At 40.1% G+C, this 25,151-nt stretch overlaps 1 protein-coding gene across 1 annotated transcript in view; it reads left to right on the top strand.

The window, feature by feature from the left end:
* Positions 1–1,501: 1,501 nt before the first annotated feature.
* Positions 1,502–25,151, top strand: part of LOC149798633 (uncharacterized) — a 36,145-nt gene continuing 12,495 nt past the window's right edge. The window contains exons 1-2 of the mRNA XM_089957465.1: positions 1,502–1,954; positions 5,336–5,785. Coding sequence (XP_089813591.1) covers positions 1,531–1,954; positions 5,336–5,785 — 874 coding nt within the window. The 5' untranslated portion in view covers positions 1,502–1,530. The remainder of the gene's footprint in view (positions 1,955–5,335; positions 5,786–25,151) is intronic.

Raw genomic sequence — 25,151 nt, 5'->3', positions numbered from 1 at the left:
AGGGAACATTAACATTACAAGCCATCTTTGTATGTTTATATGGTCTAATGGGAAATTAACATAAGTCAGAAATGAGTTATGTTGCTTGCAACCCAATTTTAAATCCTATGTTAAAAAGGGTATACTGATTATAGGCATAAAATGGGAATGTAACATTAAGCTGCCATATTGAACTATAGAGGGAAAATTATTGTCTCACAAATTGGTTCATAACTTTTTTCACAGGATAAGTATGTAAAAATGTAATATGATGCGTTTGTTTAGAAGGAAATGTAATAATTGTAGTTTGTCTGTTGTCTAACTGAAATGAATATTACGACAAAGATTTATATTTTTGGGTCTGTCTGAAGTCTCATGGGTGGGTATCTGTGTGCGTTTGCGTGTGTGTGTGTGTGTGTGAGAGAGAGAGAGAGAGAGAGAGAGAGAGAGAGAGAGAGAAATGGAGAGAAAGACAGAGTGAATGTATGTAAGCATTAATGTATCCTTCCATCTTTCTTTCCACGAATATAATTTTGACGAAAACTACAAAAATACACATTTCCCGTGCTTTTACCTAGCTATGAAAATTTTGATAGTCGATTCCAGTCAACATTATATATTTTATTACCTTTGCGGGCATGTCGTAATCACTAAGGTAAAGCTATGCAAAAACGTTCGGAGAAAATCATATAACTAGTATAAATATATGTTACAAATTATTTTCCAGCAAGAATCTTGGTGTGCATTTTATTTCTGTAGCTCACTGCGCAGATCATTAAACTTATTCAAGGATAAGGGCTTTGAGACCCTTTTTTAACGTAGGATTCCTGTTTGTGTCTTAAGTACCATAGAAAATAGTGGCCCGTATGTTAATCCCTCAAGTCTCCAGAGTGTCAAACTATGCTATTCCTGATACTCCTATTATACCACATTTTATTTTTCCTACCAGAATTCTTGTCGTCATGCATTCCTCCAATCTGTAACTGTTACTGCTACATTTCCAGCATACTACTCACAATTACCCACAACCGCCTGATACTGCTCAATGCTAATTTCAAGCACATGTTACAAGATTTCATTTTAGACAACAGTGCCGGATTAAAATCTGTTGAGGGCCCTATGTAGTCGAACTCTTTTGGAAACAATTTAAGAAAGCTTGATTATAATTTTCTTTCAAGATCAAATCAATTCACTATTATTTTGATCCGTTGTCGCGGGGCCCCTAAAAGGCACGGGCCCCCATAGGCCGGTGCCTACTCTGCCTATTGTGTAATCCGGCACTGTTAGACAAGTTCACTAAAACACAAAACACTAATATATCACAGAATATAAACACATCATGTTCAAGGCACAATACTTCATTTTTTTAAATTCTGATTCAGCGTCGTTCAGCAATAATATATTGACATATTAATCAGAAAGAAAGTTCTTTTTGAAACTTTTCATAAACATTTCATTTGGTTTCCATTTAGTTGACAAGCTATACATGAAAGATCTTGGGTTACAGCCGAAATGTACATATCATAACTCTCTACTTCCAGAAAATTGAGAATGTGTTCCAAAACATTATTGAAGAAAACAGATTTTCATCACAAATTGTGCATGGGGATTAGTGTGGGAATGAAAGATGGTCTCCCAGAAACACTAGGACCCATCGTGAAGATAAGTGACAGTGAGATAGGATTTCTGACATGTGCACATACAATTATTTCAGACCCACGAGACATGTCTGCAATAAAAGGGTCTGTGGGAATCAAAGTGTTTCAGCCGGCAGATAGAGATATGCATCCTAGCAAGGAAAACAGCAGATACTGTGGAGAGGTTTATAAAATAGTTTTCGATCCACAAATGTGCGATTCCAAAAGAGATATTTCTATACCTGTTGGTGTTAATGCTGCATTGGTAAAAGTCAAAGACAGAGATGTGGATGTTAGAAATTTTCCGTTCATTTCTCGTAAGGATTTGACAAGAACAGGTAGGGCTTTTTAATTTAATATTGTACAGGCTGCATGTCAAGATGAAGAATACGGTCAATTTCGGGCCAGACACAATGTCTAATCCATGTTTACGTAAAATATGGTACGTCACAGCAAATGGTGCATTACACTGGACAACAAATTTTTACAAAAGTCATGTTACTGAAATAAAATTAGTCAATTCTTATCAATTTTTATGTGCTGAACACGAATATGACAGTCAAATTACAAAATTGGCTCTAGTTTTTTTGTAATCTGCAATAAATTAATGTTTACATAACGAAATGCATTTCAATAGTAAAAGGTCAACTGTAATAGCCTACCTATAAAAAATCAAGTCATTGACTACATCTTAGATTTCTTCGCCTGTCTCTTGTACAGCTGTTCGGGAGCATCTCTGAGGAGTGTCCAGCAGTAGTCAGCCAGCATTGTAGTGGACCATTTTCCCTGGTATCTTTGTTCCATTGTTGCGATATCTTGATGAAAACGTTCGCCGTGTTCATCACTAACAATACCACAGTTGCTAGGAAAGAAATCCAAATGGGAATGAAGGAAGTGAATCTTTAGAGACATATTGCAGCCAAGTTTCTTATACTTCATCAACATGTCTTCTACTAGTTCCTTATAGTTTTCTGCCCTAACATTTCCGAGGAAGTTTGTAGAAACTAGGCGAAAAGCATTCCATGCTTGTTTCGCGTCACCTTCCAGCAAGTTGTTGAACCGGTCATCTTTGAAAAGCTCTCGAATCTGAGGACCCACAAAAACTCCCTCTTTAATCTTTGCTTCGCTGAGTCGAGGGAATTTTTCATGCAGGTATCGGAATGCTGGCAAAGTCCGGTCAATGGCTTTCACGAAGTTCTTCATCAAACCTAGTTTGATGTGAAGGGGTGGTAGCAAGATTTTCTGAGCCTCAAACAGAGCTGGGTGTTGGATATTCTTCTCTCCAATGGCTACATTCTGCCTGTGAGTCCATTCCTTCCTCATGTAGTGCATTTCCCTTGCTCGGCTATCCCACTCGCATAAGAAACACATGTATTTTGTATATCCTTGCTGCAGTCCCATTAAAAGGGCAACTACCTTCAAATCACCACAGAGGTGCCAGCTGTACTTGTTATACTCAATGGAATTTAGTAGCTGTCTTAAGTTATCGTATGTCTCTTTCATGTGGACAGCATACGCTACTGGAATAGATGGAAGAATGTTTCCATTGTGCAAAAGCACAGCCTTGAGACTCAGTTTCGAAGAGTCCACAAATAGTCTCCATTCTTGTGGGTCATGAGTGATTTTTAAAGCATTCATGAGGCCCTCAATATCGGAACAGAATATCAGATTACTTTCCTTTCTGAAGAAAGGCTCCAATTGCTGGTGGCGCTTTCGATATGCAGTAATTGTGACATCTTCTTCTAGAAGATTCCATTGTTGGAGTCTTGATCCTAGCAATTCTGCCTTGTTCTTTGATAAGTCCAAATCACGAATCAGGTCATTTAGTTCTTCCTGTGTTATTCTGTGTGGGGTTGATGATGCACCACAGTGAAAATCTGGATCACTGCATGCTGATGGACCAGGAGAAGAACAGGTCGACTCACCTTTGTCTTCGTCAGATGAATCAAGAGAATATTCTGCTGGAGGTTCTGGAATAGGAAGTCCCTCACCATGTGGAACTGGTCTCAATGCAGACGGAATGTTTGGGTAGACTATTCTCGACTTCTTTCGCTTCGTTATTCCGCCGGAAAGAGGAGGAACCAAGCAGAAGTAACAGTCATTTAGGTGGTTGCTTGGCTCTCTCCACACCATTGGGACTGCAAACGGCATTGATGACCTTTTGCAATTCAACCACTGTGAAAGCTGTGTTGTACATGTAGCACAGCATATATGCGGAGCCCAAGGCTTGTCTTGGTCACCAACCTTGCATCCGAAGTAAAGATGATATGCCTTCTTCACTTGAGAATTGATACTTTTCTTCTGGTTGGCAAATGTCACTTCCCCACAAATATAGCAAAAATTGTCCGCGGTATTAACACACTTTCGAGGCATTACTGTTCTTTATTGTACGTAAATGGATAAAATAATAAGTTTTATGTAACAGTAGCTTGAACTGTCTCGCACAACGTCTAAAATATTTTAAATGCTGAACCTATCTGATTGGGCTTTATATAGTACACTGCTTACGTCAGCTTCAGCAGCCGCCTGGCATTAGTATAATAGGCCTACACATGTATATTACACTGCTGACGTCAACTTACTTCAGCAGCCGCATGGCATTAGTATTGCATTGCATCAGAAAATGATGCAATCAACTGTGGATGATGTGAGCATGATGGTATTATGCAATGTTACATCATTATTCCGGATGTTGCTGCAGTCCTACTGGAGAAATTTACACAGTGAAACATAGAAAATGAGGTATATGAATATCTTCAAAACGAGAGCCAATACAAATTTTTCACGGTTATATTCGTGTTCGGCACACCAAAATACTACAGATTAGGGCCTTTTCAAGTCAGTAATGATTTCACTGTTGACCAGTGTTATTTGTAAAACTACCTTAATAAGTGGCTGTGGCATTAATGATCGGGTGCATTACATTGACCTTTGGTTGCCATATATGTGTATATGTCAGCCATAAAACTGAGCATACTGTGTCATGATATTATCTGTCTGTTTGTCCTTCTATATATTAGCAATGGTGCTTCTGCGAAAGAACTCAAGTTCTTCACGTGCTTTTGGCTTGATATTAAACATGCTTTGTGACTTGCTTTTACCTAGATAGTTGTCTCCGGTGAAAGAATAGATTGCACTATTGTGTTCTTGAAATGAACGCTTTTTTATCACCAGGTTCATGCAAGTAAAGAAAAATGTATGTGCACTGATGCAATTAATTTTTTAAATTACCGGATGATTTCATTATGTTTACCAAGCAATTATTTGCACAGAGTTCATATTTTTTTTTCTTATCTGACGAATATTGTCAAATAGCAAACAAATGTAAAGATCATCGTGCACAAACCCTTTTGAAATGGGCTAGCATGATCTACTGGACGTGTATAACGCAAACTCACCCTTCGAGCAGTATGACTTTATACAGTAAAATTTCCAGAGTAATAGCGTTGCATCATACATTTAAACCATTTGATATTAATATTCATTATATCTGCAAGAAATTGCTCTTTTTGAAACATAAAAATTTAAAATATCAACAAATTTGCATCAACTTTTATATGATAAAGAATCCAACTTCTTCAACAACTTACCAATATAGCATTGGTACCAAATGGTTTTGAAAACGGTGATTAAGTGGCAACAGTTACACCCAAATATATAATCTTGATTACATATGATACTTGATTTCATGAAGGTAATGTATTGCTGTTTCATTTCAGGGTTTGATTCAGATCATCGACCCGTATTTGCATTTGGGTCGATTGCTAAATGCCCACTGCAACTTAAGGACGATACGGATATAAGAGTAATAAAATATGGCAGAACAACAGGTTTTACAATTGGAACATTAATTTCAGAAGGTGTCATGGTCAAGGAACACGATACTCCGTTAGAACTGGCAAATGGGGTAAGGGTTACAATGAAAAGACAATACATAGTAAAACAATTAGGAAAAAAGCCTTTCTTTTCTTCGGGGGATTCAGGATCAGGCGTGTTCCTGGTTGACAAGGAAAACAAATTAACTTGCATAGGATTAGCCATTGGATGTTTGGATGAGAGGCACACTGTTGTTACACCAATTGAACATGTATTGAAAGCACTAGATCTTCCATTGGACTCAATGCAGTTTGAAGAGGATAAGTGTATTGAAGATGTGATCTCTATGCAAAGTAAGTTAAAGAAAAAGGACGGTAGCACTAGTTCTTTGTTTACTGTTTAACATTATCTTCATTGTTAGTTTCAATTTTCATACGCCTCACATATTCCGCCATGACCTTGTCCTTCCATCTGTTTCATATTTATTTTCTGCACAGTATCTCAAGCTTTCTACCATCTACCATAGATATAAATGCTGGAGTGAATAGTTTGCACTTGTGTCAGAGAAGAAATATGTTGATATTGCAGCGAAAACGTCAGATGTAAAGGTCACTGTGAATTAAGTAAGAAAATTGGTTTCCAATTAATAGTTTTAGTCCTACACCACAGACTTATGCTATTCCTTGTGGATGGCTTCAGCGTGGATAAGGAAGAAGCTTATCGACTTTGCGGGAAATGGTTGCGAGTCAATGTCACTGTGACTGAAATGAAACGAATGAGGGACACTACTTGTATCTTTCACTTGTGCATTATTTTTATAGGGTAAATACTTGCGGTTTTTGTTCTCCTTTCTTTGTCCTTCTAGTCTTTTCAGTTAAACAATGATGGTCAAATGTTTGATGTGCAAGATATTTCAAGTCAACGAGGGCACGCATGATACGTGCCTCGCTTCCAATAAATGTTCATCTACTACACCATGTAGTGTCTGCGCCACGCGGCCAGAAGAAATTTGGTGTATAGTTCTGTGGGGGAGCTTGACAAGTAGAGATATACATGTAAAGATGAGATTGCCTGGAAGTGACATCTTAAGCCTTCACCCTACGACGCATCAATAAGCCAGTGTGATGGGAGATAACCATTTAAAGTGGAGGACTGGGGCACATTGGAGATGTTCGTACCTCGCTGATGATATATGCTGATAGGGTCGTAAATGCGGACACTTGTAAAGGACATCTCGTCCCAGCTGCTTGAATCGGGGAAATTTATATTCTTTAGTACTTCGTGTCTCTGTAACACAGGATTGGAGTTGACGAGATTGTACTCCCGCTGTCCTCCAATCCTATAGCAATGCCCTAGGCTCTGGTTGTCAAACCAGCTAGTTCAGCTGTCTGGTCGACAATACCTTTTGTCTTGCGACCAGAGATCAGTCTCGTCCGAGACTCGTTCAGTCATCTGGGAATAAGTTTAATTGATATGTCCTTTCTCTACCCAAACTGTCTAACCGACCGCTGAGTCAACAGTCAACTTCCCATCCAGTACTGCGTTCGGTTGTACGGTGTAGACAGATCGTGTCGCCTGCCAGGCTGCTTGCTCAACCGTCGAGTCCAATGTTTGGGGCGTATCCAGTGGATAGGTACTTCTCAAATTTTCTTTGGAAACGGTGACGCGACCTCGTCAGTACGGCCAGGATTGATCTGTGCGAAGAATGAGGTGATGCTCAATGAGGAAAAAACCCGCACTGAGTGACTGGTCAACCTCTAGCAACTGGCTTCTTCCGACACCTGCATGAGGAGTACGCAGTTAAGTTTCAGATAGTTTGTTGATAAATGTACAGTCTCTAACACCGTTTAAGGGACCACATCCGCTGTTTGGAACTAAGGCCTATAAGGTTGCAGTAGAGGTGGATAATGAGAACAAACACCTTTGATCCATCACCTTTGATCCATCAACTGCCGCAGTAAGAAAAAATTAAATAAATCACCGATTGTCTTTGCGACAACATCTTGGATCGTGGGAATTCAAAGACTTTCTTTTCAACGAGAAACTTTACAAAGTTGCGCTTGTACTGCACCCACAATAACACGTACCGTGCCGACTTGCCGAGCTTGAATGAAAACTACCCAGGGGAAACGTATCAGCACCGGTGGAAACATCTGGCAGTGATCATGCGTGATAGTCCAAGGTCTATATTTAACAGGGCAGCGCAACATTCCATGGCCAACACCCTGACAGAATGGTCCAACTTCGAACTGGTGGCACGAGTCGCCACTCGTTTTCAATGAAGCTGCTTAATTCTGTGGCCCTGCACTCGCTGCCCTTTAGTACGCCATAGCTGTTAATAGGTCATATCCGAGAGATGCGAAAGCAGACATACTATATGTCTCTACAGCTTTCCTTACCACCTTGCCTGGTATTTACACCACTTCGGTCTCCGCCTCAAGGGCAACAGAAGAGAAAACTCCAACAGTAAACTACAGTCTGCATGAACACCAGCTTCATTATAGTAAGCAACAGGTGTTGTTACTCTCAGTAATGCCCATTCTTCCAGATAAGCCAAATCATTTCTAACAGTTGCGTTTATCATTTAATGGAGTTTTCACACTTTATCAGAACACCATTGCAAACATAGGCATCAATATGAACATATCGGATAATATTACTCAGATTATCCTACAGTAAATTAATCCCAATTATCAAAATGGAGAACTGATTTATTTTTGCATGCTAACAATTGTACAATATATTGTTCCTATTGCTTGAAGCAAATAGGAAGAGAATCATATCACAGTACACTCATGACAAATTTAGAATAGAACAACCAACATAACTCGGGGTAATCTCGTATTTGTAAAACAATCTACAGTATTTCTGTTTGTGTTGAAGTAATAACATTTCAAGCACGATATATGTTTCAAATGGTTGCACACCTACTGTACGTTCTAACTCTCGACATTAAAAACATTAGTCATCTCTCTCTCTCTCGTGTCAGGAACAAAATAAATATGGACGTTTTTCATTTGCTAGTTACATTATTTGCATAAATATACACCATATTCTTACAAATCAATTAAATCATGCCCAAATCTATATTGAGATCAGGGTCTTTTAACTGTGATAGTTTATTTCCGTTTCATTTTGAACATTTATATTGCCTGTTATTATTGATTATTTTTCATCTGTTTCTGTTCATATTAAAGTTTTTTTAAAAAATCAATTTTGTTTCTAAAACAGGAATCTGTTTCTTATTCCAATTCACAGAAAAAAGCACTCTGTCATGTAAGTATAATGAATGGGCTAACACAGCGCCTTATTGAAAATCAAATGTGGGTCAAACTTTGAACAAGTGCACTCTGTATGGAAGGACACCTGATGAGAGATAAGACAAGGATCATATGTCTTGTAACTGATTTAGGAATCAGGAGTATTTGTATGCAGAGAAATAAACATTTGCGTCATACACGAGTTTCATAAACGCTACTAAATATAGGTAGTACTGGTTATCGCAATAGATCGTTAATCATAAGAGAGGCTTATTAGCAAAATCTCATCTCAGTGTACCGAAAATTAATGTAGACTCTGATAGCCGAATTGAGGTATGTCGTATGACTTAAAACGGAGGCATTCCTTTAGAAATAAATGAATAAAATAATCAGAAAATCATATGACAAGTACGTTATAACAGGTAAGTAATACCATGTTTTTGATCCCATACCCGAGGCCAGTTGCAACAATGCAAGGAGCGTGACATGCATCATTTAACAAATGCGCCAAACCAGTTGGATTTTATAAAAGTAAATAAACTATAATTAAAATCATTTAACAACAAAGGTTGGTATTTACATATCATAAATTCTTTTCTTAGTGTAACTATTATTAGCTGAGTGTTTAGTGGTGAGAATATGGTAATTTAATTGGAAAAAATTGACCGTTTTGCTCCAAGAAACTGAGATTCTCTATATTTAACGATAACGCAACATCATCAAAGAATAAATTACTTGGAAGAAACGTTTTAAATGGCAAAGCGATTGTTTCAAGAAACATATGAAATAGGTAACTATCAGCGTCTTTGATGTGACCAGCAAATACAAAACATTTAGATTAATAATTATGTTGAATTCAGTAGCATTATCACGGTGACACACAAGCACTATACAAGCTACTTTCTGATTACCTTAGAACAGTTTCTGGATTAGTAAGAAATTGATTGAACATTTCAGGGTTATTAGGATTCTAGGATTACATGCTAGGAATTCATACACTGTAAGTTATTATTTAATTCTTTCACTTGTTTGGTTTTACATTTCATTTATTTTGGAAATTCGAATACTTGTTGGGTTGCTTTGTCCTGTTACCTAAGTTTAAACCCCTAGACTAACACTTTCATTTGACCCCAACAACCGCCAGTTCCGATCGGTTGGTTTCTTAGTCCTAACGATGCAATCAGACTTTGTAGCTAAGAGTAGGTTACCGTCTGCAGGTAATCAAAGAGTCTTCATACGCTGTCTGTCTCTCTCTCTCTCTCTTTTTCTCTTTCTCTCTCTCTCTGTGTTCAGTACGTCATGAGAGAGGGCAATGCAAGACCCTATCTGTCCTGTCAAGCATTACCTGAGACTCACAGAGAGAGGTTTTGGTACATGACAACGTCTCTTTCTTCTGCTGAAGGCCGGGTAAGGTTATATAACCCCTAAAGCCCTACCATCGTTGCTGAAGTGGGCAATACGCTTGGGTTACTCTGAAACCTTAAAAGATCATAGACGCCACATGAAGTTTTGAGCTGATGAAGTTGGAGTGTTCTCTGGAATTCTCGCATTCGAAATAACATTTGGATCTAATACATAATAGAAGATGTTAACTGGCTTGCATAGTCAACATTCTCAATTATCTAGCTTTTCAGAGACAAGAAAGTAATCTGGTGTGTCCAGTGGCGGCTGCTCAGATGACAACCAGGCTCAGCTGATGTCAGTACAAACTCCTCACTTTCCTGTGTTTAGCTCTTTCGCTAGATTCTCGCAGAATTTGTATCAGCTGGGATAATTCTTGACTTTTTTCTTATCCGTGCATGGTTGTGATGGTTATAGAGCCGCAGTTTGTACTGTAGTCATGTAATGAAAGTTGGTTATCCTTCATATATGGAATCTAGAAATTCTTCCCTCACTCCTGTCCGTGATAGAAATAGAATGCTAAGCATTTCCTCCTCCTTTTACCTATTCTCCTAACTTTAATGTCATCTTGAAATGTATTCAAAGGAGAAAACGTTTTTTTGTGTGTGAATTGTTTGTGTTTTTTCCCGCGAGAATACGTACTAGATAGCATTATGTACCAGACAGCCTTAATGTGATTGGTGGCCATTTGGCGTTGGTAATGGGGATCTAATGGGTAAAGGTTTCTTCCCTTTATTCATATAGTATACCGACAAAAATGGCAAATTGTTTGGGTCTACTAGGGAGCGTTGAAGTCTGGAGGTTGTGGAGGTTTAGCTTCCTAATGTTAATGTGATCGGAAAAGTATTCTCAAAGAAACATAATTTACTAAATCTTTGCTATTTACTTGGTTTCTTATGATGCATAATGTACTTCAATATGTCCGTTTGCTTAAAAAATGTATCAGTTATTTTCTTTCACTCATTTGGAATGGCTTCAGCCACACTAAAAAGGATAAATAATGTATCTTGCTCTAAACTTGAAAGATAATACAAGTTTCCGTGCACATTAATTAAATAATTCATGACATAAATTTCTTTCAGACTAGAGTTTTAGAAATATCTTTTCATGTGGAAACGGAATCAAATGTTTTGATCTAATATGTCATTAGGACTACAGACAATTTCTAATATATAATCTTGATTTGTCAACTCTAAGAATGCAATTTATAAGTCCTTGTTTCTGTGCAACTGACAGCGGACCAGAGTTAAAGGCGTAATTAAAGTTCCAGAACAGCTTATAAGACTAAATCGTCATACCATTAATTGGAGGAGATTTACTATTTCGCATTTTTAGTGCTTTGTAACATTCAATATAAGATTATTTCTCTTTGTAGACTTTTATTTAATCAGTGGTCAATTTCCCAATGAATATATTGTTTGTACTGAAGGTTTTCCAATTGTGAAGCTATTACTAGAATATTATTTTTATGGAAAGATTTTTGTTCATAATGAATGATCTTAACATCATGTTTTAGCTTGCTTGTTTCTTTTTCCCCATCTGCGCAAATGGGGTTTAAGAGTAATTTATCAATATTTTTTTTCTCTTTTCTAAGTAACAAAATTATTTATAATTTAATCCTACTGAACATGCTCTCTAGACATGAATGCTAATTTTATCTCGTAATGTTTTAACACATCGATTTCAATTTGTCCAAGTCTGCTCTAAACTATTTATTTTGGCTCTTGAGAGCTACATCAAAAGTTTTTTGGTAACTAGTTTAGGAATTTTGGTGATAAAAAATTACATAAAGCATGTCTAATTTATTTCCGTTCCTAAGATAAATTGTGCATGCAGAGAAAATTAAGATGTCTATCTACCCCGACAGCTAAAAGGTAAAATGCTTAACATCTTTCAACAAGTCTTTTGGAAGATATGCTCAGAAAAGAAGTAAAAATACCACAGAAAATTACATGCGTATATCCATTTCTGTAGTACGGCACTGTGACTCTTTCTGTTTTAATATCGCTGTCTCTTGAAACATACAACATTTAAATTCTAACCCTTGTTAATCAACACACAATCAGTTTAATGAGTGCAATAGAAACATAATACATTCTAAATGCTGATGTCAGATTAACAGTGATATGACCTAAACAAGGCAAGATTGTGAAAATTTCTGGGTTCAATTAGGACTTTGAACATATTCTGGCAAGAACATTGCCAATCGAAACTCACTTGACATTCTGTTCAATTTCATATCAGAAAGGAAATTTATTTTAAAACGCGCAATTCATTATAAGAACATGCAAAAAAAATTCTCACATAATATAAGCAGCAGCAGAGGGGGCGAATCCGACATTTTGTCCAATCGTCATTTGGCTTAATTAATACTTTCTGCACTCAGCGGATCCGGTGTCGTCAGCGCCTGGTAAAAAAAAACGACGTCGTCGTCGGGGGATCGTCCAATCGTCATTTGGTTTAATTAACACCTTCTGCGCGCCGATCCCCAGCGTCGTCAGCGTCCGGTAAATACATCGACGACCGCGTCGATGTCATCGCCCCCTCTGCTGCTTACAATGATCTTAACAAACAGAGTGATCACCAACTCCTCCTCTTGTAGATCAATTAGGTTATTTGACTGATCGGTAAGTCTAAAATTAATTCTCGTTAAAAACCGATTATGGCATCGCATATAGACCGGATTAATCGGACTCTCAACGATTAAAAATCCCGGAGGGGCTGTTGGTGAAAATGAATAAAGGATATACCCCTGTTGAGCTTGATTTGATTGCTTGGTATCCACCTGGTAACTCCCTTCGATAGCATCACACACTAGATTGATTGCTATCACCGATGCGATATTTACGTTGTATGGAGCAATATGCATACCACCATCTCCGTTATCGTGTCTGAGGATATAAGTTGATGGACCGAGAAATTCATTAAGAGACTTTCTTAGTTCTGGCGCGTTGTATCCTGGAAACTTGAAATTGGGTAAATCGGCTTCTGCGATATTATACTCGGTTAGGAATTTTTGTTTATTATCATCGCTGTTAGCGGATATTGTTTTAACGATTCGTTCATTGATATATTCCATGTCTGATATAAGTTGATTTAACACCTCAACGTGTTTTCGTGCTTTTGTTTTCCGTAGCTGTTCTAGTTGTGATTGGCAAATATAATTAATCTCGGCAAACGCACCAGTGATATCATTTAAATTAAATATGGCCGCGGCGGACAATTTAGGAGTTTCCTTATACGGAAAATACCATTGCATGGTATTCCTGTCTTGAAATATAAACCCGCTGGGTAATAACGCGCTTTTTATAATAGACAAATCAATTCGATACCGGGGGGTAATCTCATGATACGATTGCGCATTCGTGTGCAAGTCCTCGTGGGTTTCATGAGGTGGATTCTTAGGCCATCCTAGTATGGTTCTTATTGAACTGTTATAAATATCAACCATATACCCCGGTGTGCTTATTTCAATCGTCGACGATAACGTCGGTTCATGAACCGTAATAGCGATTTTTGATTCCTTTCCTGTGATCGATTTTATCCTGCTTTGAAATTCTTTATTGATTTGTTCTATTTGGTATGACCCAGTTGGTATTGTAACCTCCTTCCAGTCTGGGGTCCCATCGGGTTTATTTGTCCATGCAAAAACCAGCGAGTTATTAGGTTGTTGTCCGTTAAATGCGTCCGCTCGGATATTAGGCCAACTGTGATATACTCGCAATTTTGCCAGCGCTATTTCCTTCGCTGGAACCGGCGATGGGAAGTTCACACTGAATTCGGGTTTCGTTGACGTTATCGATATCATACTTGTTTGTACCGGAGTGGTGTTCTCCGCGATCCGCTGAAGTAATTGAAACCCTTCGGGGTTCAGCGACATTATTATTATTCGTTGTCTTTAGTGTCTAATTTCAACAACCAGAGCCCATTGAAGTGGTTCCGGCTTCCAGTTGAAAATCCTCGATTTTTGACATCGCGGAGCTATACAACTGGACCATCGTGGAGAATTCAACATCGGATATGAACAAATTATCAATCGACAACGAGATCAACCCGGATAATTTCGAGTACGCGTCGGATACTGTTTGATGTTTTACTGTATACTCGTTGAGTTTTTTCTGAAAACACGATGATATCTTCCTAGTGATTGCGTTGGCAACTCCAGCAATTGTTGTCATCGCGGAGATAGCGATTGGAACAGCGATCGGGGCTATCGTGGTAACCGTGGATAAAATAACACCGGTACCGGCTACTATACCCGACACTGAGTACACGACCGCGTCGATGGCGGTTATTTTTCGGCGGTATTTTTTTATTTTTGCGCGGTATTGTTCGGAAAGCGTTTTCAAGTTCGCGGAGAATTCTTTTGCGGTATCGAATCGATATTGATGTGACGTCGGTGACACCTCCGATTCAATTACCCTGGTGGTCATTTTTATTTTAAAAGAGCTAGTGTTTTTAATTACTTAGATTCGCTACAAATTCCACATACCATGTAATGTTTGCCCTGGTTAAATTTCTATCAACGGCATAAATTGTAAACAGTTCAGTTGCGTCCTTGTCTATAATTGTTGATATTGTATTGTCAAACCCGGATGAACTCGACGATAATATATTAAACTGCATCATTGAAACCAGCGTCAATCGATAAACGCCCTTGACAGTTGCGGTAATATTTACTGTATTCTGTGTAGGAGTCCAATCGAATGATCCATGCCGAATCGTGTATACTGTGTTGATGGTGTTCTCATGAGGGATTTTTATTTTTGTCATTTCCGGTATTTTGTCTTTGATATTTGCAACATCAACAACGATTGTTTCTATTTTCTGTGTATGCGCGTTTATATCCCCTTTAATCGCTGCAACATTAGTTTTGATTGTTTCTATTTCCCGTGTATTCTCGGTCATACTTTTTTTGTTCGCTGCAACATCAAGTTTGATTGTTCCTATTTCATATGTATGCACGTCTATACCTTTTTTGTTCGCTGTAACATCAGTTTTGATTAATCCTATCCCCCGCCAATACGCGTCTGCATTTTTTTTGTTCGCTTCAATATCAGTTTTGATTGTTCCTATTTCCTGTGTATGCGCGTCTACACCCCTTTTGTTCGCTTCAATATCAGTTTTGATTATTTCTATGTCCTGTGTATGCGCGTTTACATTATTTATGATCGTTGTAACATCAGTTTTGATTGTTTCTATTTTCCGTCCATGCGAGTCTACATTATTTATGATCGTTGCAACATTAGCGCCGATTATTTCTATTTCCCGTTCATGCACGTCTACACTCCTTTTGTTCGTTGCAACATCAGTTTTGATTGTTTCTATTTCCTGTCCATACGCAGTGATATCATTTATAGTTATTGTAATCTCATCCGGTTTGATATTTTTTTCACCAAAGAATTTATTAACGGCGTTATCAACCCTGTTAAAATTTTTTCGTAACGAGGTAAATTGGCCCGACAGCGTCGTAAACTCCGAAATAGTATTCTTTATTGTTGCAATATTCGGTTCGGTTACCGTCGGGGTCCCAAAAAAACTAGCGGTAGTGAGTTGTATATCGGTTACCAATCTATCCAACCTTATAAAACCGTTCTGGGCTAATGTTATCGCCGATGCATGTTCACCCGGTTTGAGTCGTCCGTCGCCGGTATACAGCGCGATAGTGTCCTCGGCGGCATCACGCTGTCGTATTAAAACGTCATCCAGCGACACATTACTGGATTTCAATTTACCCTGGCGGTCTTGAAATACAACTATTTCGCCCGGGTCAACACTGGTTAGATTCAACGTATCGGCGATTTCATCCTCAATTAGTTTTTTTATGTCATCGGTGGCGAGCGTTTCCGTGGATTCTTTCAGCGCCGAAAACAGTTGCCCCCAAATATTAATCATTATTATTGTAAAAAAAAACAGCGTTTCTAATTAACCCGCCGGGCCTCTACGACCCCACTAGTGTATTCGTTTACAACCACATGAGGTGGTTTCCGCGATGATGAAATCGCCGCGAGTACGTTCAATACCTCACGGCCACATATCGGTGGGTCACTTAACTGCTGTGTTGGCAGAGTGGAATAAAAAACCCGGGCTGAACACGCCCGGGCTGAACACGCCCGGATATACCGCATGAATTCGTTTGGTGGGGCTAACCCGTATGAATCAAAATAGACGATCGCACGCGGATCAATCGCGTACGCAACCCAATGAGTTCCCGCTCCGGAGGACCCATCGAGGTTAATTATACCGGTTTCAATATTCCTTGGTGCCGCCGGTAATTGATCCCTCATAAAAACACCTCTGAAGTTTTTTATCGCTAACGCGTTTGCGGCGTCTATTAAATCAAAATTAGACATAGGAGTTAATAAACGGTTCCCGGTAGTCTTAGACCCTTTCCCGAGTACCATGAATACGGGGTTCCCGGTAGTCTTAGACCCTTTCCGGCTACGGGTCGTTTTTTTTTATAGCCTTTCCCGGTTGCCTTTTTCAGTGCCATTCCCGCCGCGGTACCAACGGCTCCTAACGCCGCCGCCTTAGCCACTGCTGGTGCGGCCGCGGCAATCAACGCTGGAATCGCAGCTAACAGCGGAAATATCCCACCGGTCTTTTCCATGTTTTTAATCGCTGCGGCCGAGAAATCTATTTGAACACCCTTTTTATTCTTCATCGCATCATTGAAATGTTTTATTTGACGCGCCGTCAACGATATCTTATGATTACCACCTGCCATCTGTGACGGCTTCAGCGTTATTGTGGTCCCGCATTGTTTAGCCGACTTTGATCGTAATTTCTTGACTTGACCATCAGTCAACTCTACACTGACAACACTATACGACATTTTATTGTAAACGCGTTTGTGTTTTCAATTACATGTTTTCCACTGGCGCATCAACGATTCTCATTCGTCCACCAACACCTTCTAGCAGCATTGATTTATCGCTGAGAATGACAGCAACCGCTCTATAATTGGCACCACCCGGGGTTATACGAGCTCGGAAGTGTATATCAACGACGGATTGTCTCGTTAAATCAAGATGTTCCAACGAAAAATAATAAATCGGATACAGGTTTTTAAAATCAAGTTGTGATATTTGCAAACCAGTGTCGACGTTTTGATCACGACCCATATTTGACAGCAATCGATGATACACACGTGCGATATGGTTGTCGCCGTAATTAAGCTGTATATCCTCGGATGGTTCCTGTTGTCCGTTTATTCTCAGCGAAACATCCCTGACTCCTAATTGATCAAATATCATATGGCTGCGTTCTTGATTACCCAATCGTTCCCTATTCTGTAGCGCTATGAATATATGACGCGGGGCTGAAACACCCTGTTTTGATGCCAAGTGCCATGTAAACGTATCGGCGACGTTATCCTCTTTAGCATCAGTTGTTACCGCTAGCCAACTCAACAACGATTTTCCTCCCTGTTCCATAAGTGATAACAATCGTGCTTCCGTGGTAACTGATGGAGTCAGCACCGGCATCCACAATGCCATTTTAGTTAAAACAACCTTACCGGCAGCGACGCCAGCAGCACGCCATATTGCATTGTTATCATCGCCCCTTCGCGTCAGCGCGATTGTGTGCTTAGCCCCATAGATAACTTTTCTGACATTTCTGCAGAATCCAAATATGTGATGGAGTGGAATCGCGCATGAAAACTGTCGGCGTGGTCTTTGCAACATCCCTACTCGTGCTGCGAATCCTAGATTGTAATCATTGTTGATACTCTTTATAATATTGAAATTAGCGCCTGGTCTTGCTCTGCGGTCTGGGTTATTTGCTTCAGCCTGTGGGTCAACTGCGGTATCTCTTTCCGCCAGCACGTTAACGTACTGAAGATGATCAGCGTTATTAGTGGTTTCCTTCGCAAACATCATAGATGGGCCCGCCGATCTTGTATAATCATCCGAGTATCTCGCTAACCCAATTATCGTCGTTGCAACATCAACCTCTCGTTCTATTGATTCAATTTCTCGCCCGTCAATAAGATATCTGGCGCTCTCAAATAACGCCATGATACCGTTGTTAACGAAGCCAACTCGAACACGATCGTCATCTGCGTATGGTGCATTATCGGCAGCATTTGTCACGAGTTCTCCCTCAATTTCGATAAACGCTTCACACGGCAAAAAATATTTACTGGTATCTTGGACTTGAAGTTCAATTCGCGATCGTAGGTCAGGTTGCGCTGCATAATAAGAATAAAATTGATAATCACGGACAGAATCATCCCTGCGCACTGGGGCATCCATATCAAACGCGGGATCAGCGGTTCGCGCAAACATTTTATTATTATTCATATCGGTGTTTTCAATTGAAATCCATCAACGTCGTTTTCGTCGTAGACCACTTCCCGCTATCGCGTTCATGAGCGCGTTGGTTGCCGCATCGGCGGATGGCGAAGTCGCCATTGGCGGAGTCGTCGTCAATGACTGAGCCGCCAACGACTCTAGTTTTTCTTCCACGGCGTTATTTATTACTTTACTGACATTTGCAGGCATCACTGTTGTTGATGGCATCTGTTTTCTTTTTGAAAATCTCTTGGATTTCACCAACGACATTAGTTTGTCCCGCGCGGCTGAAAGCGCCTTTCCGGCAACATCTCCAATAGCACTAATACCCCTATCACGAATAACATCAATAGCCTTCATTCCTAATTGTTTGGCTAACGGCGCTACTTTTGGAGCCATTCTTGTAAATAACCCCGCAATGGTGCTACCGAGACCATCTCCATAGTACGCGCGGTAAACAGGCAATCGCGAGTTTACCACGTAGACGAGTACTGGTTTATCATGGTTGTAGTGTATGATCATCTTTATTATAAAAACACCAGTTTTCCAATTAATCATCCACGAGCTCGTCTATGAGCGTTCGATATGCATTAATGTCCATAATACCGCCCGCAAATAAACGCTTGCAAATATCAGCGGCCTCATTGATTATTTCCGGAGAGTTATTTCCGGCTCGTTTTCCTCCGATTAGTACTTCCAGCCGTGATATATCACTGAGAACACTATCAGGACAGGTAACGCCGTAGGATTCTTTACCAACAGAGTATCCTTTTCCTTTTTTTGGTATTCTACTCTTAACTTCCTTGTGGAATGCGTCGTAATCGGGATCACCACGATGTGGTAATGCATCTTTGTGTTTACTTGCTAAATACACTATTCTTGTCCAATCCTTTAACGTCTTTATATTTTTCTCGTAACCGCTATTGATATGCTTTTTATCTCGTGTGCTCTTAGCAAAATTTGTGGCAGCAAAATTAACTAATTCTTCATCGCTGTCGAAGGCTCTAATTTGATCTATTGTGTCCTTTCTAAGTACATTACGGGGTATATTCTCCCCTTTTTCTTTTTCTTCCGGTATTTCTTCCGGTATTTCTTCCGGTATTTCTTCTTCTGGTTCTTTCGCAGTAGCACCTAGTTCTTCTTCGTCGGCCATTGTAATATAAGGTTCTTGTGGTTCGGTTATAGCGAGTGGTGGCGGCCTCCGTGTTGTAGCAGCCGCTATTTTCGCAGGAAGTGTCTCTAAAGACCTTTTTGTTTGTTCGGTCTGAGTTGCTATCTTTTCAAGCGCACCGAGGACGGGCACAGTTGCCGCCGTAACATCTTTGGTCGCTTTAGTTACCGGGGCAAAGAGTTGTTCGCTTCCAACAGCAAAATCAGTTTGCATTTGTTGCCGCGTTTGAAGTTGTTCTCGGACCCTGTCTCGTAACGGTATGAACTTTTTAAGCGCCGCTAGCCGCTCTCTGGCTAGCCGAGTAGTAAGTGATTCGCCTACCATTATTGCAATTGCTCCGCAATTTCTAATTTCCCGCCGAGTGTGCCATCGGGGGCTCCGTCTATAATCCTTCTAATGTTTTTGATCTTACTAGAAATCTCCCGGCGTCGTTCATAAACATGTCCAAGTTTTTTTCGTATTATTTCAACGGCAGTAAATAGTCCAATGAATGCATTTGCGTCATTGTGGTACAGGTTCTCATTAATCGTATGTTGTAATCGTTTTATAAAAAAGTACTCGCGGGCCAGGGTAAAACGCCCCCGTTTCGATTGCTCGTTAATAATCTCATAATCGGATAATATTTTTTCGCTGTTGAGACCATCAGATAATTCAATTCCTTGATTTTTTAATTTTGAAATCTCGGCTAATATATTATTGATGTCTTCGATATTCATTATTCTTACAGAACATCTTGTTTTTAAATAAAAAAAAATGAAACCCCGCGTATCAATCCCGAGGTGTGTTAACCGTAGGATACCGGAACAGACGCGTTCGCACTGTCATGGCGACTTCGTCACTCGCTGATATTTACATATGAAAATCGAATTTTGCGTCCGGTCTTTTTTGAGATCGCTGAATTCTGTATTCCTTCTGCAACAAATCGTATCGAGGCTCCACAAATGTCAAAGTATTTACTGGCTTCATTCATCGACTGAAATATTTTTTCCTCGTGAGTTGTTGTATCAAATGACTTTACGGGTTTTGCTTTCTTTGAGTATTTACCGGTTTGGCCTTTTTTGGTATTTTGACTTTGCGAGATAGCTTGCAAGTTTATAAGAGAATTATCAGTCTTATTATTATTAATATGATCAATCACAAGTCCATTCTCGATTAATCCGTTGAATACCTCAAATACCGCCCTATGAACATAATACTTCTTCTTTCCGGCACCAAACATCAAATACCCCTGATTATTTACGGTACCAACCGGCTTCTTCAGTCTGCGGTTTCTAACAATGCCGTCGCGAGATGCCTCGTAATTGACGAGCAGGGGATGCGGCTGAAATTCTTGGTCCATTTATATAATAATACTACTTGTCTAATTTATTATTTGGTTTAATTATAAAACTTTCAACGTAGTTTTGAGGAGTTTTGATGACGGAGTCAGCGGTGGGGTCAATGACGGCGTTTTTAATTCGTTTGTCATAATAGCGTTTTAGTTCCCTGTATCGCTTTCCGCCACAATTAATACACAACTGCGATTTTCCTCTTACACCAACGTGGCAAACCAAGCACGGGAGGGGGCCAAGAGAACCATTACGAACGCTTTGTAAATGATACCCGCAGAATTCACCTCTGCATGATTTATTGCACGGGGTTGTCGACCCAATCATCAACCATTTGCATTTATTCATTATACTATATTCTTTTATTTAAATACTTGTTTTAATTATATGGATGAGTTCGAGAGATTAGCAGCAATTAAGCCCTGGAAAAATATTAAATTCAATCTCGATAGAGTCCTCAACGACACACCAAAAGCGTTAATGAACGATAGAACCCTGTTGAATAAAATACGCTATTGTATCGATGAATTCAAGCGTGATGGTGCATCTCATAGTTAGTCAACATTTCGAATTGATGGTGTTGTTGATGCTACCATGAACGACAACCGCGCAGCAACGATAATATCACAACTTGGCTCCAGCAAGTATTTCTTTAGAGTAAAATTCATTGTCCGGGTGAAATCAGGTAATTGGATCATACGTGATAAATTTGAACCAGTTCTCAGCGACAAGAAAACAGTCATTGTCAGCCGCGACTCCAAGCCGGGGTTGTTAACCGGAATTGACAGACCATACTATGAACGAGCGTATCCTGAAACAGCAGTTGTTTATGGAATATACCCGTTAAATAAGAAACCTGATATCCGAAAACTGAAACCAATGAAACAGTCAACGGGGATAAATTGTGTAGCAGAACGAATAATAGAGCATTTTACAAATGCATGTCGAGGAAACAAATTGACTGATTTACGACGTAGCAAAATCAACCAGTGGGAACTAACCGTAAAAGAGCGTGGAGCAACCATCAGCGACATAGCGAGATTAGAAACGTCGTTGAGATTTCCAATAACCGTTACAACGATAACCGGTGAAGTATTATACGAATCGAAGTATAAATCAAATGGGGCCCCAATCAAAATTATTGATCATAACGAACACGCATGGACGCCCGCGATCACAATATTTCCACGGGATAGAACAGTAAAGTATATCCCGGGGGAATTTATACGGGATGGTTTTCTAGCGGAGAGGAAACTATTTGATGCTATTGCCTACTTGTGTAAAAACGACCCTGTATCAATGTGGTTACTTCGCAGCGCTGAAAACGATGCGGATACCTTTGATCAGTTTGTAAGACCAAACGGTGAATTATATCGCACTGAAGCATTTCACAACAAGATGAAAAAAACCGCCATAGAATTTGAGGAGCATGATGAACAACTGCTAACAAATTGTTTTACGATTCCATCGGTTGCGGCTCATGTTGCAGCAAAGAAAAATGCGTGGAGACCAACGCGCAGGGAATTTCTACCGGATGTACAATCCAGTTGTTTGGAATACTATCACGGTGGACTATGGAACACTGAATACAACCGCGACGCTATGATTTCCGTTGATATGGTTGCCTGTTATCCAGCGAGTTTTCTCGGGTATGGATCCGCCGCTGAGTATTTCAAACGATTTGGACACCCCAGACATGAAATGACTCGTGTTGCTATTAATGGACCACTGCCTGATTTTGATTTAACCGGATTCGCTCGCATAGTATCATTTGAATTCGCAGCAGGACTCCATCGCTGTTGCTATATTTGGATCGGTAGACACATGGCTGAAAAAAAGTGGCTGCCAATAGCGCTGCTACGGTATATGATTGATTGTAGCATGCTTGTATCGTTGATTGTCAGTGACGCGATTGTATCATATCGAGCGCAGACTGAAGTCTGGTTACCAGAACCGGAGCGTCTAGATAGCATAATTGACGAGTCCAGAAAAAACATTGATGCCGACGAGGAATATATCATCGAATGGTCCAGGAGGATATTCAACCAACGAAACCGCGAGGCAAAAGATCTCGGTAGAAGAATAATCGGTAAGTTCACACAAGGTGTAAAAAACTGCGACTACAAACGATATTGCTCACGGCTGATTATAGATGACGCAGAATATGATTTCGTAATCAAGGACGCAGTGGCGAAAAATAGATACGTGAACTGCAAAACAGCTTTCTTGTCCAATGGAACAAGGTTGGGTACAGTTGTTACCTACAGCGATGGAGACAGCCCAGCATATCCACATTTGAGGGCATCTATGCTGAGTTACGCCGCTATCAATTTATTCTCGATGATAAATAGATTTCCCGACACCGCGGTTAGAGTAGCCGTTGATTCATTTTATATTAACGTAAAGTATAAGGAAAACGTAGCCGAGTTTACTAGTCCGGACGAGAGTTGGGGTACATGGAGAATTAAAAATGAAATACGACGCGATTATTCCCCGTCAGCAGATGTTACCGTTGAAAACAACTACTTACGCGGTGATAAATTGTCAGAATGGTCTAATGCACCACCGTGTTCTGATCCAATTTGTAGACACAAAACAGTTTATTTAAGCGGCTGTGGCGGGTCAGGAAAGACGACTCGGGCAATTGAACTATTTCGAACGCGGGCAAGTATAATCGTGCTTACACCGACCCATAGACTAGCGCGAGAGATAAAACAACGAAATGTTGACGCCGTTACTTATCACAGCTTTTTTCGATACAGCGGCGGTGAGTGGACTCCTGATCGAATGGGTGAAAAATTTATTCCTGAGGTTATCATCTGGGATGAGATATGTACTGTTTCGTTAGATGTTTTACAAATGTTTCTTGATTGGTTGCTGCTCGCGAATACAGCGGTAATCATGTGTGGGGATCATGGCCAACCACCACCATTTGTCGGCGAGGGTCCACATGATTGGTTGAGCGGGTTCGTGGACTATTATGAAGAAACCGATACTGATTACCGGGCACTTGATGAACAACTGCGTGAGGTTAAAAAATTAATCAGATTACAGCCGGATAGAATTCAATGTGAAATAATCCGCGAGGTGATTCCGGAAACGCCGTTAAATAAATTCTGGGAAACATGGAGACCAAACGATTTAATTGTAGCGAGTAGAAAGATAGTCAGAGACACACTTCGGCGGAAGTTGTTTACGTTGCATAAGGAAAAGTTTCCAACGCGTCCAGTGCCGTTATGTTATAGACCCGCGGATACACGGCGGCAGAACATTGAAGTTGAAATCCCGGCCCCGACAGCGTCAGGGACAAAAAAACAAATTCTCGTGCTGAATGATATCGTGCTCGTTGATATCAGCGTCGTTGAGGACGCGCTACGTGCTGATAAATCCCCGTGGACGCTAGGATACGCAACGACAATACATTCCTCGCAGGGACTAACTATCACGGACACAATTGTTTGGATAGTTGATAATCGCATCGAATGGTCAAATCTAGTCTATCTTGCAGTGTCCCGAGTACGGAGGATAAATCAGCTTCGAAGAATTGTTGTTGACGGAGTCAGTGACGGAGTCACCGACGAAGTCACCATCGATGCAAGCGTCATCGATAGAAAACTCTCGGGTTACCGCCAACAGGATAAAAAAAAACAGCGGCGTTTTGCTATTGATGCCGAATTAATAATTGCGTTACGACAACAACAGAATAATCACTGCGCGAGTTGCAATTGTATAATGAGTTGGCGTTATTCGGATAAAGACACTCGCCAATTTACCGTGGACAGGATCGATAACAGTCTCGGTCATGTCAAAAACAATGTGAGATTGACCTGTCTTGAGTGCAATAGACGCAACGGCGCTAGTTAAGACCACGCGGGGGTAATTGAGTATCGTCAGGTATCACTTGTAGTTGCTCGCGTGTAAACCCGCGCTGAGGAGCAGTTGAATCCAGTCTATAGATCGGTGGTCTACCAGTTGATCGTGTTATCGTTGATATGTTATGTGTGTTAACACTCCAAATAGGATCAGTAGCTCTTTTTTTACCGCCTTCAAGCTCTCCTGGTTCATATAGATATCTAACAGTGACATCGCCGAGAATCGGCTTGGAAACGCTATCTATTTTTGATCTTCCGGGTATATACTCGTATTTAATCGCGTCGCTGGGCTTCATGTTGATTGCTCGGGTAATCTCGTTATTTAACGCGGCAATTACGCCTGGCAACCTTTTGACCCATTCACGAGATCGTTTTTCTTGGATGAATTCC

This window comes from Sinohyriopsis cumingii, chromosome 5 (genome assembly GCF_028554795.1).
Source record: "Sinohyriopsis cumingii isolate HCF-2022 chromosome 5, ASM2855479v2, whole genome shotgun sequence".
Lineage (NCBI taxonomy): Eukaryota > Metazoa > Mollusca > Bivalvia > Unionida > Unionidae > Sinohyriopsis > Sinohyriopsis cumingii.
Note: the sequence above shows the minus strand (reverse complement) of the source record. Positions and strands in the feature narration are given on the sequence as shown.